Source organism: Sycon ciliatum, chromosome 11, assembly GCF_964019385.1.
Source record: "Sycon ciliatum chromosome 11, ocSycCili1.1, whole genome shotgun sequence".
NCBI lineage: Eukaryota > Metazoa > Porifera > Calcarea > Leucosolenida > Sycettidae > Sycon > Sycon ciliatum.
Genome location: NC_088653.1, coordinates 16,874,387 through 16,891,886, shown reverse-complemented (window position 1 = coordinate 16,891,886; position 17,500 = coordinate 16,874,387). Strand labels below are relative to the sequence as shown.

The following is a 17,500-nucleotide window of genomic DNA, read 5'->3' as shown; positions in this document are numbered from 1 at the left end:
CACAAAGTTGAACATTGGAATGCCATTGTGGCTCATATTAGAAAACTTATGTTTCTGCAGAAAATGCAAATAAAGAAGGGCACGGACATATGCACGCGCACACACACACACGCGCGAGCACACACAGGGCAATCCTAAGGCCCATAAACTTCATGTAGCGGTGGATCCTTTCGGCATTCTCCCTGCCAACAAAGCTTGGGTGTGCATGAGCATGCATGCGTGCGCGCGCGTGTGTGTGCATGTGTCTGTCTGTCTGTATGCTGGGTGGGGCAAGTTGGGTGCAGTAATGCATAATTATTGCTTGGTGAGCTGGACGCCGTGCACGGACCATGCAGCCGTGAGTACGCATGCGATCAATATACAGTCAACTTTGCGTATAACGACACTCCGCCGGGCATCAGAAGAGTGTCCCTATTCGTGAAGTGTCGTTACAATGTATACAGCTAGAATGGACTTTGCTCTGGGCAGGGACATTCTGTCGCTATTCGCGATTAATTTTGTCACTCTATCCACAGTCGTTATGAGCGAAGTTGACTGTATGCACTAGCGCACGCAACGTTCTGTACGTACTGAGGGCGCCGGCCGTGGCCACTGGACCGGATTGCCATGTCCACGACAGTACGTCTCAGGATTTCAGTTACCACAGTCCCCGAGATTTTCGCCGTTGCCAGGACCTTACCCGCCACTCGAAGTTGAGTTACTGAATCACTCCTGGTCCTTTCAGGACCTGCCATCACCTGCGGATGGACACTATTGTACTGCATCCTATGTGGGTGTGTGCTTGCGTGAGTGTGTATGCATGTGTGTGCTTGCGTGTGTGTGGGTGTGTCTGCTTGCTTGTGCTTGTGTGTGTGTGTGCGCGCGCGCGCAAGCGCCCTCGTGTATGTGTGTGCATACATACCCGCACGCACGTTCATGTGCGTAGTGCCTATACTCGGCATTTTTTTCGATCGTGTTTCATTTCCGACTCAGACAGGATTATGTCGAAAATTGTAAGAAAATATACGGTGTAAAAGATTCCGAATTCAAATTTACACCATCGAGATCTACGTTCAGGAACAGCGAGATTTACAGACTTCAAGGAGTGGGTCTTTCTGACATCAGGACACATTCACGAATTGTTTAATTTTTGTTTGATGTGCACGTCTCCAAGAGTGACCCAGTGGTTACTGGCCAGACACAATTTCAATTATTTATTTCCCTCTCAGTTATTTGTTCGCCGGTGCTCTTACCCTAGGCGGCCCGATAACAACTTGCACGTCATCCTCCGCGTAAAGGGTGTCGTGTACGCGGACCTGCGCGTCCCGCAGGCCTACTTCCAGCTCCAGGGCAGCACTACCCTTCTCGCTGGCTGACTGAAACACATTGAACGTCACGACACAGAACAGGGCGAACCCTACGATCGCGGCGAAGATGGCGTACTTGCCAAGCCTTGCGCGACGCATCGGGAGCAGATTTTAAGAGCTGGATTCTAAGGTCCAGCCAATGATATTCGTCGTCTTCAAAACACAATTACATGTACTCCAGAACAGTCCTGCGCTGCAACGACAGGTGCGGCACTCTGCGTAGTGTCACCAGCAATTCTCGTTCATTCTGCACGACTCCACAGCATCATTTTCTTTTGGGCTAGGGAAGCAGCTAGCTGGTACCAGGAATCCTTATGATATCTCACAGGCCCCCTGCTAGCTCCCTGCAAGGACATGTGCAGTCCACAATCAAATTTTCTTTGGTCCTGCAAGCAAAGCAACACATGAACAGTTGTTGTCATGTCATAATGGAGTGTTGCGTTGAGTACAAAAAAAGTGCTCGTCGCGCGTCGTGACGTCGTATTGTTCGTATACAGAAAAAAACAATAAAAATTGATCACAAAAAAGTCGCAGTGGTCTGGTGACGTCATACCAGGGAGTCGTAAAAATACCGGTATTTTACGACGACTCCTGTCATGTACACTACGACTAGTACGAGTCTCGTACCGCGCGATACCGTCTTGTAGTTGTATATCCATGAGTCATGACATCAGGACCGTTTCACGCAACCACACAACCTCACGCTGCACGTCATTTCGGGAATTATTTCACGACCGTTTGACGTCATTTCGGGAATGATTCGACCTTTCGACCTTTGACCTTCCCTAATATGTTGCTTCATGCTGTAAGCATTTATTTAGGCTGCAGCCTGCAGCGCAGCGCTCCCCGCGGCCCCACGGCCACAACTCGGTCGACATCCTATAAATATAATTATTTATTCCTATCCTATCGATCTATCACCCACGCACAGTAAACAATTTTTACATGCACCCAGTGAGTTGGAATTCGTTGACAACTTTGCTTTTCCCCACGAAATGATTGTCATTCCTTGGTCCCCAAGGCTGCTTTCTGATTAATCAGCCTCTTCATGGCCAGCTGTCCACCTCCCAGCTAACCTGCTACAAGTTGTAGTGTCCCATGCTTCCGTTGCGGGATCCACAAAGCTAGTCCGTCGCTTTGGGAAAGCAAGCGCTTTCCCATCAACTCCGCGACCCGGGCAGCACACCTCTGGAAGGTGTTTTGTTACGCTGGATATTAAGTTGCAGAAGCGACCAGGTAACTAATGATGCTACTGTGTGAGGAATACGAGTGTGTACGTGTTTGCTGTGCTCGATTGTCCCCCGTGTCGACGAGCATCACAAGTAACACGCACACCCATGACCGGTTGAGTTTCGGCTCTAGCTTCCTGTATTTGGGGGCTTTTTTCTAATGCCGTATTATCTCCTTGGCTTATCATTATGATTATTTCAACCAATTCTGACCCTGGGCTTATATTGGAGACTGGGGGCGCGTTTGGTTGGTACGAACTAGAACAGGATTCACCAGAACAGCGCGTTTGGTTGGGACTGCACCTGTTCTGGGTCGGCCAGAACATGTTCTGCTTGCTCCGGCCTCGAGGCCGGAGCAGACCGAGCAGTTTCACTTTTTCACAGTGAAACCTGGCGGGAACATCGATTTTGGTCCCAAATGATCACGTGCATACGCTTTTGGGTTGGACTCGTCGTACCGTACACAGTGACCATGGTGACCCATACACATTTTGAAGAATGCACCAAGTTTGGCGTATTTTTCACAAAAATATGCTCTGTTTTTGGAGTACCGTTTGGTTGGCATGAGGCTGCTCCATGTGCACCAGCTGTTCGATCCTGTTCTAGATCGTACCAACCAAACGCACCCTGGGCTTCTACTGGAGACTGGGCTTATAATTTTTCAACCATCTGGTGGAAGTATTTATTCTTACACTTTGAAGTACCAGTATCACAAAATTCCCACCAGGTCCCGTGAAAGCAGTGTTACAAAGTTCCTGGTACACTAGTCTGTACATTTTTTATCTCGGGGATCACAGACTTGCGCCATAACATGTGTATATGTGACACTGCGAACATAAAACATGCATAGACATGATCTATACCGTTCTCCACTATAAGCCCTGCGCTTATATTGGAGACTGCGCTTGTATAATATTATCTTCGAAGCCGTCTCGGTGTGTGCTTATAATAGAGACTGGGCTTCTACAAGAGACTACGCTTGTAATGGAGTTAATACAGTCTTCCTGCCCCACTGAGCAGAACCATACCCACGCCACCGGTCCCTCAAGGAGAGCTAAGATTAGCGGCTCAGGAAATTAAAAACCAGTACGTTGGGTACACAGCCGTGTCAGACTTACCCTAGATAGGGCACTCATGGCGCGCTTTGTCTGCGTAGACGCCGAGACCTTTGAGGTCGGCAGAGCAGCCTGGTCCCGCCACCACTTCTCGCACATATTCGGGAATATAGTGGACTTTCGTATAAAAACAAAAAATTAAAGGGGAAGTTAAGGCAAAAATTAAAATTTCACCAGTTGTAGTCTTCGGGGTGCTAAGTCGAATGGTCTTGGTCCGAGGAAGCTGAGACGCTCCCTTCCTACTTGAATCCCAATCGAACTCGCGCACTTCCACCGAAACTGGGTGACTGCGCCCTACTAGATGGGGATTTGTATGCAAAATGTCACTAAAAGCGCCATTTCGTTCTTATAAAAGCACGGATGACCGCGATTGGCCCATATGTTGTAGTCTTTTGGACGCTGAGTCGACTGGTTTTGGTCCGAAAAGGCTGCGATGCAGCGTTCCTCCTTTATTCCCAATCGAACATGGTTGAAGAAGCGGTCACGTGCTCCTGCGTACACCAGTCACCTGGTCACCGTGCCTGCAGGGTACAACTTACTAGCCTGTTTGACCTTTTTTGGGTGCAGTCCTGTCACTTGAGTTGAACTCGAGTTGAACCTTGGTGTGAAAGTTGTCACCTGCTGGCGTGGTGACCAGGTGATTTGGGCACCCAGGACCACGTGACCGCTTGTTCAACCATGTTCGATTGGGAATAAAGGAGGAACGCTGCATCGCAGCCTTTTCGGACCAAAACCAGTCGACTCAGCGTCCAAAAGACTACAACATATGGGCCAATCGCGGTCATCCGTGCTTTTATAAGAACGAAATGGCGCTTTTAGTGACATTTTTGCATACAAATCCCCATCTAGTAGGGCGCAGTCACCCAGTTTCGGTGGAAGTGCGCGAGTTCGATTGGGATTCAAGTAGGAAGGGAGCGTCTCAGCTTTCTCGGACCAAGACCATTCGACTCAGCACCCCGAAGACTACAACTGGTGAAATTTTAATTTTTGCCTTAACTTCCCCTTTAACCTGATGATAAGAAATCGTAGCATAGTGAAGTTCAATTCAGGTATGTGAGCCATTCGCCATGCAGTCTTGTGCAGCACGGTGTCCAAATTGATCAAACTGGCAAAGGTGTTGGTGGTATCATCGCCGCACGAAGCCGTAGCCAGTTCTCGACCAAAATGCAGCTATTTTTTGTGCTCATGGGGTCCCTGCATGAAGTGTCAACAGTGGAGCGGACTCAGCTTTTCGGTCACTTTCCCCAACTTGCACCGTAGCAAGGCTGAGTTCCTGTCCACGGCGGTTTCATACGACGCCGTCAATCGGCGTTATCAGCGCCCTGTCGGTTCCCGCTCCTCATGGTGTTAGGTTACGCCCTTCGAAGTTGAACTCGGCTTATTTCTGAATGTGGTTGTCTTCGTGGTGTGTGTGTGTGTGTGTGTGTGTGTGTGTTTGTGTGTGTGTGTGTGTGTGTGTGTGTTTTAGAGAGGGAGAGAGAGAGAGAGAGAGAGAGTATGTGCATGTGTGTGTGTGTGTGCGCGTGTGCGCACGCAGGCGTATGTGTGTACAGGGGAGAGAAAGGCATCCCACTTTAATCCTTTCATGGCCACTACTGATTTCACGTATTCCCGCCAGGGCACACGCAATGCGTGTGCCCTGGCAATGCTCCTTGCAGCAGCGATTTACGCCATTTGTACGGGGTGTCAGCGCATCACACATACTTTCTTTTCTCTAGTTTGTAGAAGATCAAATCCACCACAGGTTCAGGACACATCTGACAATAGAGAGGTTCCGCATAACGTAATTACGTTAGTATAAAACGTAGTCGATCTACGGAAAGTGTTACGTAAACTGCATGCGGATCTGTGTTCCACGCTATACGGAGTTTCAAATCACGTAGCTGCCCTTGGCAACTCCGAACGCGACAGTGTACGGCGGGATCTGGGGCCTCATTACCCCCCCCCCCCCCGTCCCATTTCGATGCTTAGTTGCAACCCTGACGCCGAGACCTAGGTTGAGTAGCTCCCAAGGCACGTCGCCCCTACATCCCCTGTGTATTGTTCTTTCATTTTTTTTACGTTCTCCACATGTTTTCCAGTACAGTCAACTTTGCGTATAACAACACTCGGCTGGGCATCAGAAAAGTGTCCTTATTTACGAAGTGTCCTTATACCCGAAGTCTATATGTATTACAGTTAGATGGTACTTTGCTTTGGGCATGGTCATTCTGTCGTTATTGGCGAATTGTCGTTATATCCTCAGTCGTTATTAGCGTAGTTGACTGTAGTTAAGACTAATAAAAAAAGCCCTGATGTGCTGTAAATAGAAAAGTAGCTATAAGTTACTAGCTATGACTAACAGTCCACCAAGGTAATGAGATAATATACAGTCAGATTGTGCGACAACAAGGCACAACGCTGACAAAGGATATTGAGATATTCGATGACCTGACACCTAGTTCCAACACATCTACGAAGCGCAAACCAACAACCTTTCAACCTGGAAGGCTCAGGTGCGGAAAGTTCCAATGCTCCCAGCATGTGTCGTTCAAACTGTGTTGTATAATAACTATAGATTATGCCGGTACTATTGTCAAAGTCCGTAAATAAGTATATTCTTAGGGACTGTCAGCATACTGGCCAACCCTCCCGTTTTTCCCGGGAAAATCCCGGAAAATCAACACTCCTCCTGGGGTCCCGGGGATTTCAAGCAAACTCCCGGAAAAAACAAAGTCTTGTCCGATACATGATTTTCCTGAAAACTCCATGGTTTCTCCCCGAAGGTCCCGGTTTTTTGAACTTTTTTCAAAGGTATGTACGGTGCTCATTCGCACTTCGAACTGTGCACAGCACTTTGAAGACCTGACCATGCCTAGCCTGCAAGGTCTGCACTGACAAAGTGACAGGCGGGTGCAGACTGATCAAACTGCACTACAGGGTCGATCTGTGCTGTACGCACAGCTGCAGAGTCGAACGTTTTTTTGGTGGGAAAAGCTCTTTTTCACTTGTTTTTGTGCCATCCAGGGATTTTGAGAGAAATCCAGGGATTCTGCATGTCTTGTCAAGGGATTGAGATTGTGGTGGTTGGTCAGTATGTGTCAGGCATTATCTATTATTTTCCCGGAACGAAAAAGTTTAGTTATGCCCTCCCCCTCCCCAAACGCAAGTACCGTAAAATCCCACCAGCACGTCCCGTCTCTCCCATCCGCCCCTCCCTGACTGCTTGTCAGGGAAGTGATTGATTGTGTCCTCGTATGACTCCGTGATGCCGTACTGCACTGCAGACGCGTGCTCGACCCCGTTGGAAATGTACACAACAGTGCCCACCCTCTTGACCACGGATTGCAGTTTTGACGGGTCGATACGACTCCTGGCTGTTGACCTTTGGTCGGTGTACGAGATGCACAAACAGTTTTCGTAGGGTGAGTACTTTTCATGTAGTACTGAATGCGGCAAGTAGGACTCGCCCATCCGCCCCTCCCCACCTGAACCTACTCAAACTCAAAGCGTCGAGGAGGCAGGGGTGCTCTGGCGGGATTTTACGGCATTATTGACTTGACAGCTAGAATGGACTTACCGTATTTTCCGGGGTATAAGCCGCACCGGGGTATAAGCCGCACCCCCTTTTTGAGGCAAAATATTGACTAAAAGTTGGTATTCGGAGTATAAGCCGCACCCACAAACCAAGATTTTTCACACTCATTGACAAATGGCCTTTCTACAAATTTATTATGGTTATGGAGCTAAATACCATGTAGCTAGCTAAATACCAGTACGCAAAATAGAGTTCCCGTATACGCGTACCGTATGGTGTAGCCCGCGCACTAAAACTAGTAAAAGTGCCGGGATAGCAACACAGGCGCGAAGCTGAGTTGAATGACATGTCACATGACGTCAGCATGCATACTGATGTATGCTAAGCATTCATTCGCGCAAGCATATTCGGTGTATAAGCCGCAGGGGCGATTTTGGTCCGATTTTTAGCGAAAAAAAGTGCGGCTTATACCCCGGAAAATACGGTACGTTTCAGCTATAAATATATTTCACAGCGAAACTCTCCCCGGCCCGCCCACCCATCGATAAAAAAAATTGTTTCGTGTGATTACGGACAGCCTATTACTTACGAGATTAATTTTTCTGGGGTAACGACCTCTTTTACGGGCAAGATGAAGTCATGTAGATGTAGATGTGAAAAATAGAGATACAATGAAAAGAAAAGAAAAAATACTAATATTCCAGTACAATACTTCGGAAAACTCCCAGAAATTCCACGCAAAACAGACGAAACCCAGTTCAATTCAGTTCAGTTCTTACTTGAATAATGGTCACACCATCGGGCACGCCCTTGAAATGCAGCTCTGGTGTAGTGTTAACCTTGGTCACGTGGATCCCGTTTAACCTTTATCCTCCCAACGTTCCCATGTGGGGACAAAATTTGAATCGGCCATACAAAACAACACGGCCAATCAAGGCTTGTTCGCTGCTACTTGAAGTTTCATGCTCTCGCAATCACCAGGCAACAGAAGATCGCGAGAGCATGAAACTTGAAGTAGCAGAGAAAAAGCCTTGATTGTCCTTGTTGTTTTGTATTACGCTCTGGCTCTGTGGTGTTAAAAAGCACGGTCAGTACACTGGGTACATCCTCCGGTGAATCGGCCATATGTATCCCAAAAATAACTTTTGTGGGAAAGTTTGAATGAAATTGAAGAATGCTTTCTATGCTGGGTACATTAAATGCTTTCGGGGGGATTGTCACTTTCAGACCTCCCAGCCTGGCACATTCTATTCACAACACAGTAAGATTTAACTCGGATGGTGAGCCAATTCAATTATGGTGAAAAGAGGAGGACAAAAATTTAATGTTACGAGTTATGACTAACTGTCCACCAACGTAACCAGATCTTATGCAGTCAGCGAGTGCCATTTTGTCGCACTCGCTGACTGTATAAGGTCTGGTTACGTTGGTGGCCAGTTAGTCATAACTCGTAACATTTTGTCCTTCTTGTTTTCACCATAATACAGCAAGACCTGCCCTAAACGGACGCCCTTGATGCAGTGGCAGCTGTCCTGGTACGGAGACAGGATTCCCGTCTGGTCCAGGAATGAACGTTCAATCCACAGCTCTTTGGTGCGGGATTCCGGTTTGAGGAGTCCGGTTTTTACAGGATTCCGCATGGTACAGGGCCCGTCAAACACATGTTTTACTGTGTACTGCGAAACGCGTTATTTTCGGTGTGTAACTTTAATTTCGGTGATTTCGGTAGAGAAACCAGGCACCTAAATTTAGATTACACCTAAAAGGCATTTGCGTATGCACTACAAGTGACGGGAATGCTGGTCACCTAATTCTACATTACACTTGAAACCTGGCAGGTCACTGGCGCAGAAATTTTAATACACGTACCAGGGAATTTTCTAGAACCGCCCCAACCGGTTTTCGACCGGTTGAAATTGTTGGCGGCCGGTTGAAAAGTTACAAATCAGTTCCAACCGCCCGTACTTTTCTGTGGGTGAATGGAGCTGTGAATGGTCAAACGCTTTTTTCTGGACGGATACTTCCAGCGAAGCCGCGTGGGCTGGTACTAGGGTCACGAGTTTGTATGGTTTGTACACTCCAGCACCAAGAAATCTGTTAAATAATAATTGCTGTCGAGTGCCATATTTGGGTTGTATTTAAAAAAAAAATTCCCGGGGGCCCCCTGACCCCCCCCCCCCCGACTCTTCATTGGACCGTAACCGGTTGGAAATTCGTCCTAGAATATACCCTGACGTACACCCATAAGTATATGTTTTACTGGGCCCAGGTTGATTCTTGGTTTCCTGCTCTTGACTGGCTATTTTGTTGCACACAGATATGTTGTGTTCCTGGATCCTATGTCTGCACGTCATAAGCATAATGGTCAACAGCACAGACGCGAAAGTCTGCGAACCAAAGGATACTGTACACGTTGGTAAAAATTTATTAATAAATATTACTACTACTACGTACAATTGCTATGGCCCAATTGGCCACACACTGCCGTGGTCCTTCAGTGACTCAACTGTGTCAGTGTAAGTGGACATAGTCTGTACAGTAAGAGCTACGGGGCGCAGAAGTCAGACCCGCGGCCAGCTCCTGAGAGGCGGCATGTTCCCAAGTTGGCTACAGCACCAATATTATTATTTCCTCATGTCCAATTTCAAAATCTTGGGCCAAGGATACATCTCTAGGCAACATATTTGTTCGTTTCGGCTGCACATTCCTCCAGCAACATAATATATTTCAGCTGGGCGCAGTAGACCTCACTGGCCAAGAAGAACAGATCAGGAGGACAGACTCTAGCGAGGAGTATATGAGGATAGCTTATTACTAGAGGGTGCTCAAATTTACGCTCAGCGAGAAGACTCAAAATACAGTCGACTCCACTTATACGAACTCGCATAATATAACGAATTTCGTGATATAGCAAACCCTTGCCCATGTCCCTGTTTGAACACATACAAAATTGACCCTTTGTAATGAAGAGTACCGGTGTTCAGTTATTGCGAACCAAATCTTGTTGGGCCCCATGTAAACCAAGTCCATTCATACAGTCATGGACCACTTGCTAGTCATAGTTTGCTGCTTGTAATGTATGGTGCGAGTGCATTGCTGTTATAACAAACTTCGGCTATAAGGCGAGACCAAAATGAAATCGAGATTCCCCGGCTGGACCCATGTGAAATTGGTGCGGGCGGGCGAATTTTTTATATTTTTTATATTTTTCCTATGTATGTACGCGTGCCATGCTGAACATTTTTTACTGTATTATCCGATAACTTTTTTTATTCATTTTTTTTTACAGAAAACAGGTACTCGGTTTACCCATACAATTTTTCTGTATTTCGGCCAACAATGGCCCTGATCTGTACATCAGGGAGTCGTACAAGCCCAGGTTTGTGTGACTCCACGTCACAGATCTTCTCACAGGATCAGTACTACACATGTATATGAACTGTTAAAAAATGGCTTCGGCTCGATTTTGGTGCGGGACGGCCCGCCCGGGAATCTCTATTTTTTTGGTCTTGCCTAAAGAACTAAGAAATTATTAGTTCTATAAATATATAGCTATGAATAGGATGAAGGCCGCAGACATCACGCAACTACGTTACTTGTTTGACATGTATTTACTGTGTATTTTATAACGAAAATATTATTGAAAATCCATAATCGATTTTCTTGTTCCTATCATCAGTGGGAAAAATACGGAACTAAGGATACAACCAAAGAAACTGAACTTAGGTACTGTAAATAGAAAGGTGTTAGAAATAACAACTAGATACAAGTGCAATAAAACCAATAGAGGAAACACAAAAAGGTAAAAAGATTACGTAACCAAAGACGAGAAGGCACTAAACGAAGTGTCAACCTACGAATACAACTTCAGTGCAACAACGTGCTCCTTCTGCTTACACAAAACAGGCTTATGAATACGTATACAAAATGCCTCAAGGACTTTCAACTGCTGGACATAACGCGCACGACACAGTACAGAAAAATGAGAGTCATCATACACACTAAGACAGTCAGGACGAGATAACAAGTGTAGATACACAGCTGACTTCTTACGATCAACACATTCATCCGCCTCATCTCGCTCCTTCCCACCTGACTCCTCCTCGTCCATCTCATCATCCTCTTCCTCGTTCCGCTCGTCATCCTCCCGATCATCATCACTACCATCATCTGCCTCGTCCTCTGTCTCCTCACCAACCGTTTCGTCATCCAATTGCTCTTCCATCCTCTGATCACCTGTCTCATCCTCCGTTTCTGTACAGACCACTTGTCTCCCATTTGCTAGCTGCTCGTCCCGTGAGCGGAGTTGTTCCTCCAGATCCGCTTCACTCACTGACTCATGATCCTGCTCGACCTTCCTTCTCCTAATGGCTAACTTCCTATCCCTGATTTGTTTGTTTAGTACCGTAAAAGTCCGCTGCAAACGCCCACTTCGCAGCAAACGCCCACCCCAGCGGGTCCATACTATTTTCGTCTTTTTCAGGTCAATATAGTTGTAGAAAGCTGGCATGAAGGTCGAATGCGTACGAAAACGGCTGTAATGCCTACAAACTGCATATGTCTTACCAGGAGGCTCTGCAAAAGCGATTGTCATTGTCTTGCTGGAAAGAAAAACTTCTGTTGAGATTTCCTTTTATTCGATAAATGAGTCGTCTTTGTGGTAGTTCGCTCTCCATGTGGTAATGCCGTAGAACCCATCTGGTTTTCATGAAGTTTATGCAGTGCCACGATGGCGCGCTTTCAGAACGGAACAGTGATTGTTCTGACGAAGCGTCATTCAACAACTTGACTGGGCGCAGTATTGCAGTTGCAAGTCGAACAGAGTATGTCACAGAAGCTACACCTACAAAGTCGCTGCTAATTTGTTGAAAACTCTGAAGTGCTCGAGAAAAACACTTGCCTTTGAGCGTTGTGTGATTTGGAAACGATGGCTTGAAACACCGTCAGAAGTGTGTTTGGTTCCTGCAATACTCTGTTCTTCGCTACCTTGTTACTCGGAAGAAACTCCCATTTGGATTTGCAAAATAAAACAACCATCATCATAAAAATTAATCACTACGAGCTAGCTTGTGGCTAGTGCCCAAAGAGATTTTGAAACCAGGAAAGTGGACATAGTTTACCGTAGCAAAGCGCTCTTCGCTCTACGGTGTGAGATGCACTTTCGTACAGGAGGGGTGACAGTGCATGGGGTCAGTGTGTACAGGCCAGCAGATCTTGCAAGAATGGGGTGGGCGTTTGCAGCGGACTTTACAGGATTACAGTGAAACCTAGTTCAAGCGACCACCCCACGGTGCAAGCAAAAGCTGTCGTTAAAAAGCCAGGTGGTCTTTAGAACCAGGTCCCACAGTGTCTGTGCAGAACTGTCGGTGCATGGAAAAAACGGTTGTTAAGAGCAGGTGGTCGCTAAACCCAGAGGTCGCTTACACCAGGTTTTACTGTATTTAGGACGAAAAATGCACCGAAGTGATACATTTGTGATACTTGGCGAAAGGGAATCTATTTTTTATAGCGATGAACAACATTAATATATAAGCGCACGGTCATATCACAAACATTGGAACCAAAGTAGTTATGTGTCCAGAACGCTCTCTCGTCACAATCATCAATGATGTAACCTTGCTTACAAGAACACTTTATAATGCAAGCTTTCGCTTTAGAAGAACTAGTATCCAAAACTCTATTTTGAATTCTTTATTCTCACGATGGTACCATCGCCAATAAGAGATACGTTTATGAGAAGGTGAGATGCTGTGGGGGTGGGGCTGTGGGTTATGCAGTTGGAAAGTGATTTACATCACTTTGAATTTTACAAGTATGGGAGAGGGTGAGCGCTGCAGGAGCAGATTGAGTTAATCAGCAGTGAGCAGATTTCTTGTTTGAAAGCAGGTCGGGAGGAGACTTCACGAATGCTAGCAGGGAGGGCATTGTAGTATTCTAGGGACTTGTACAGTGGGGTGTCTTTACAGCGATCAGTTCTGGTGGGTGGGAGGTGCCAAGTGCGTACGTGTCGAAGGCTATACTGGGCCGTATCTTGAGCGGGGGTGTTGAGCATGCGTATGTGTTGTGGAGCATATTGGTATTTTATGGAGTGTGCAAGAAGAGTGAGCTTCACTTTGCGGCGAGAGGACATTGTCGGCCATTTGAGCCGACGGAGCAGTGTTGAATGATTCAGAGGAGTGTAGAGGGGGAGACGGAGGCAAATTCTGGCCGCCTTGCGCTGGATTCGCTCAAGACGGTCAAGGGCTGTGATTGAGAGCGGGGTGACAGCAATGCATGCAAATTCAACTATGGGCAGGATACTGTAAAGGCCATTATTCTAACGAAGCGCATATAATTATAACGATTTCCCAAAATCGACTGGTTTACGTGTACCAAAGATAACGATTCTCACTTATTCTCAACGCTCAATAGGACAGTATATGTATCGATCTCTGTACAACGATTTCTATTTTAAGGACAGATTTCTCCTTGCTAACTCGTTAGAGTTAGCACTTCGTTATATATGGCTTTTACAGTATATCTTTTGTAAATGAGAGAGAGAGAGAGTGATTTAGTGTGTAGAGTTGATTTGAGCCTAAAGAGAATATTAAAAGATTTTACGGCTTTCTTCAGCACAAAGTCAAGGTGGGCTGACCATCCTAGGTCTATTGAATCGATCACTGTGTAGCCACTCGGTATAAAAGTATGGAAAGTTGGGAAATTCCCATCTCAAGTAACTAACTCGGATACCGAGCCAATAAATCTAATTTAAAAAATAGAAGAAATTATATGGAAACGAAACATTCTGTGTTGCCGTGGGACTTTAATAGCTTACACACACTTTCGCTGCGCTCACCTTCCCCTCATTGATCTTACCATAACCTTGAACCTTCCAAGCTGGAAGGCTGTTGGTTTGCGCACTGGAGGTGTGTGAGAGCTAGGTCTCAGGTTGTTGAATGTCACAGTAACATGTCAGTTTTGTGCCCTGTTATCGTACTTTCTGACTGCTTATTATCTTGCTACAGTCATGGATAGTTGCTTCATAACTCGTTTCCATGTGATTTCTTCTATTCCAAGTAACTAAAATAGAAGAAATCACTTGGAACGAGGTATGACGCAACTATCCACGACTGTAACAAGATAACAACACAAATCGCTCACTATGCTGGAATGTCGCAGGAGGGGAACTTCTGCGGAAGAGTATCTGCTCCAACAATTTTGGAGTAATGGATTTAAGCTTTCCGCCGCGGCCAAAGTTCCGCTACTCGCTGTTTCCATGGTGATACACGCTCTCGCGACACCGCTGCAGCGGACCCGCAGGTCTCAAGTGCATATGGGACCGGGCCCCGAGGCTGCGGTTACCCTGAGCAAGATTCTGCCATTCCGCCTGTTCCCCCTTGGAATTGTCCGCAGCTTCCATGGAAATCGCGGAACGGCAGCCACCTTCCGCTGGCGAAATTCAGCCAGCAAGTGGCCGGCTAGATTTCACCGAGTCCGCCAGGACCCCATTTCGCTGATTTTCTTCTGGAGTTTTGCATTGTTTGAGGGTGGGAAATTCAGTAGGAATTTCGTTGCCGTCTACTGATATTTGGTTTCGCTCAAAGCCTTGGCTTTGTAAGTATAGCAGGCAAGCAGAGCAGGATGGGGGGAGGGGACTATTTGTTTGAGCTTGATTATTTCCTTCAGCTTTCCGTTCCATCTGATTTCTTTTTTGGGGTTTTCAGTTGCCCAGTATCTTGCCCGTCGTGCCTGCAAGGATTTTAGTCATCTGCCTTTTGCACCATGACCATTTGGACTCCGGAGCCCGAAACAAAACTTGTGGAGCTGTGTCGAAGAGAGAGAGAGAGAGAGAGAGAGAGAGAGAGAGATAGAGAGAGAGATATAGAGAGATAGATAGATAGATAGATAGATGGAGAGAGAGAGAGAGAGAGATGTCCAAACTTGCAAAAGACGAGGCTTTGCATGGCCAACGAAGGAATCGCAAGACTTAGCAACTAGTGTATCTTTCACGCACGAAACCATTCGGCCAGTCAGCGCATGCACTTGGTTTGACCATGCAGGGAGCGTTCAGACCACCACTTTAGTCTGCGATTCAGCTGTACACGCTTTTGCCAGTTTTGGTGTGACCGCGGCCTTAGCCATTCAGTGACAATTCTTGCTTGGTTTCACTCCAAAGTATTTCAATTAGGGCTGAGACGATTATAGCAATTACTCGGTAAGCGATCGATAATTCCTGATTAATCAAGTAATCGTAATACGTTATAGATTACTCGTTAGGGATTTTGAGTCCAAAAAGTACTGAAAACCCTCGTTTTTGTGAAGTTTGAATCAGTTTCCACTGTGAGTATGTAGTTGCCAGAGGCATGGTGCATATTCTGAAGTTAAATTGACTGTATAGCTGCCATGTTTCTGAGCTACCCTGTCACTAATGCAATTTTTTAGTAATATGAAGGCCTAGCTTTTGGAAACAGAGTACTTTTTGCACAAAATTCTGACACTATTTGCTAACGATTATAATTGATTAATCGATCGTTAAGCTAAAGAGTAATCGATAGGTGAAAATCCACGATCGTTGCAGCCCTAATTTCAATACGTCTGTTGTTTGTTTGAATTCTTTATTCTCACGATGGCACCATCGCCAATAAGAGATAAATTGATGAGAAGGTGAGATTGTGGGTTAAACAGTTGGAAAGTGATTTACATCACTTTGAACTTTACAAGTATGGGAGAGGGTGAGCGCTGCAGGAGCAGATTGAGTTAATCAGCAGTGAGCAGATTTCTTGTTTGAAAGCAGGTCGGGAGGAGATGTCACTTGTTTGTTGTTGTTGTTGTTGCTGTTGCTGCTGCTGGCTGTGGTGTTGGAGGCGATGACGATGGTGGTGACTGTGGTGCTGGTGCTGCTGCTGGTGGCGGTGGTGGTGGTGGTGGTGGTGGCGGTGGTGGTGGTGGTGGCGGTGGTGGTGGTGGTGGTGGTGGCGGTGGTGGTGGTGGTGGTGGTGGTGGTGGTGGCGGTGGTGGTGGTGGTGGTGGTGGTGGTGGTGGTGGTGGTGGTGGTGGTGGTGGTGGTGGTGGTGGTGGCGGTGGTGGTGGTGGTGGTGGTGGTGGTGGTGGTGGCGGTGGTGGTGGTGGTGGTGGTGGTGGTGGTGGTGGTGGCGGTGGTGGTGGTGGTGGTGGTGGTGGTGGCGATGGTGGTGGCGGCGGCGGTGGTTGTGTTGGTTGCTGTTGTGTTCTCTCAGGTATTTATCTTATATGGGTTTGGATAGTACTACTTTTCCCATTACTGGGCTTTCACGTCTTGGTTCTTTGCACACTGTGTGAGTATCCGTCCTTGTGAACTTTGGTATTTTTTTGTGTCACCAGTCAATCTTATAATACGTAGGATTGTCCTTCAAGGGGCCGTCCGTAAATATCGAACTTTTTTCACCAAACGAATTATTTTAGTTTAGACCCAACCCCTCCCTCCCTCCCTCCCTCCCCCCTCCCCCTCAGAACGTAAAAATTGTTGAAAATATACATGCATATACAACAAAAGTCGCAAGTGTGTCACTGCTTCTATGGCCATGTACATGTATGGAAGTTTTCTGAAACGAAATTGGTCAACCCCCTCCCACCCCATAACGAAATTATTTCGTTTCGTGAAAAAAGTTCGATAATTATGGACCCTAAAGCGGGATTCACAGAAGCTTTTTTGCGATGCGACACGCGACGCCACAGGCGCGAAACCGGGAAAACCCCAAATCGCAGCCATTTCGCACCCCACGCAACTGCCGCAACTGGGCCATTGCAGGCCATCGCAGAAGTTGAGCTTGGCACAACTTTTGCGATGCGATGCGATGCGACAAGCGATTTGGCGTACGATTTTGACCTTTTCTACAGCAAAGTTGTACAAAGGTTCAAGTTGTATCAAACCGCGCGAATATCATGGTGACGTAGCCAAATCAGCAAGACTTTGTCGCATCACTGACTTCTTCTGTGAATGGTATTTCGCGAGTTCGCATCGCACGCATCCATCGCAGATCGCGTCGCATCGCGTGTCGCATCGCAAAAAAAGCTTCTGTGAATCCCGCTTTAGGCAAAGGCACACAATGAAAACCTTGGACCCTTAAGCCCGATTCACAATACAACTTTCTGCGACGCGACACGCGATTTGCGACAGTTGCGACAAGAAACTGCCTGTCGCGAGCTGTCGCAAGCTGTCGCAATGCACCTGTCGCAGAAGTTGAAGAAAGTTCAACTTTTGCGACATGCGACACGCGACATACACAAATGGAGTACAGTTTCGACCCTGGGTGCACGTGCACTGAACGTGCATAG

The 17,500-nt window shown here is 46.8% G+C and overlaps 2 protein-coding genes across 4 annotated transcripts in view; one reads left to right on the top strand and one right to left on the bottom strand.

Moving 5' to 3' along the window:
- Positions 1–1,737, bottom strand: part of LOC135827553 (polypeptide N-acetylgalactosaminyltransferase 1-like) — a 25,444-nt gene extending 23,707 nt beyond the window's left edge. Inside the window, exon 1 of the mRNA XM_065340028.1 lies at positions 1,233–1,737. Coding sequence (XP_065196100.1) covers positions 1,233–1,445 — 213 coding nt within the window. The 5' untranslated portion in view covers positions 1,446–1,737. The remainder of the gene's footprint in view (positions 1–1,232) is intronic.
- Positions 1,738–2,298: 561 nt separating this feature from the next.
- Positions 2,299–17,500, top strand: part of LOC135827354 (sushi, von Willebrand factor type A, EGF and pentraxin domain-containing protein 1-like) — a 168,198-nt gene continuing 152,996 nt past the window's right edge. For 2 of the 3 annotated variants that reach the window (XM_065339863.1, XM_065339862.1), the window contains exons 1-3: positions 2,299–2,582; positions 9,525–9,723; positions 16,423–16,500. In XM_065339863.1, coding sequence (XP_065195935.1) covers positions 9,527–9,723; positions 16,423–16,500 — 275 coding nt within the window. In that variant the 5' untranslated portion in view covers positions 2,299–2,582; positions 9,525–9,526. The remainder of the gene's footprint in view (positions 2,583–9,524; positions 9,724–16,422; positions 16,501–17,500) is intronic. The other variant, XM_065339864.1, reaches the window with a different exon arrangement.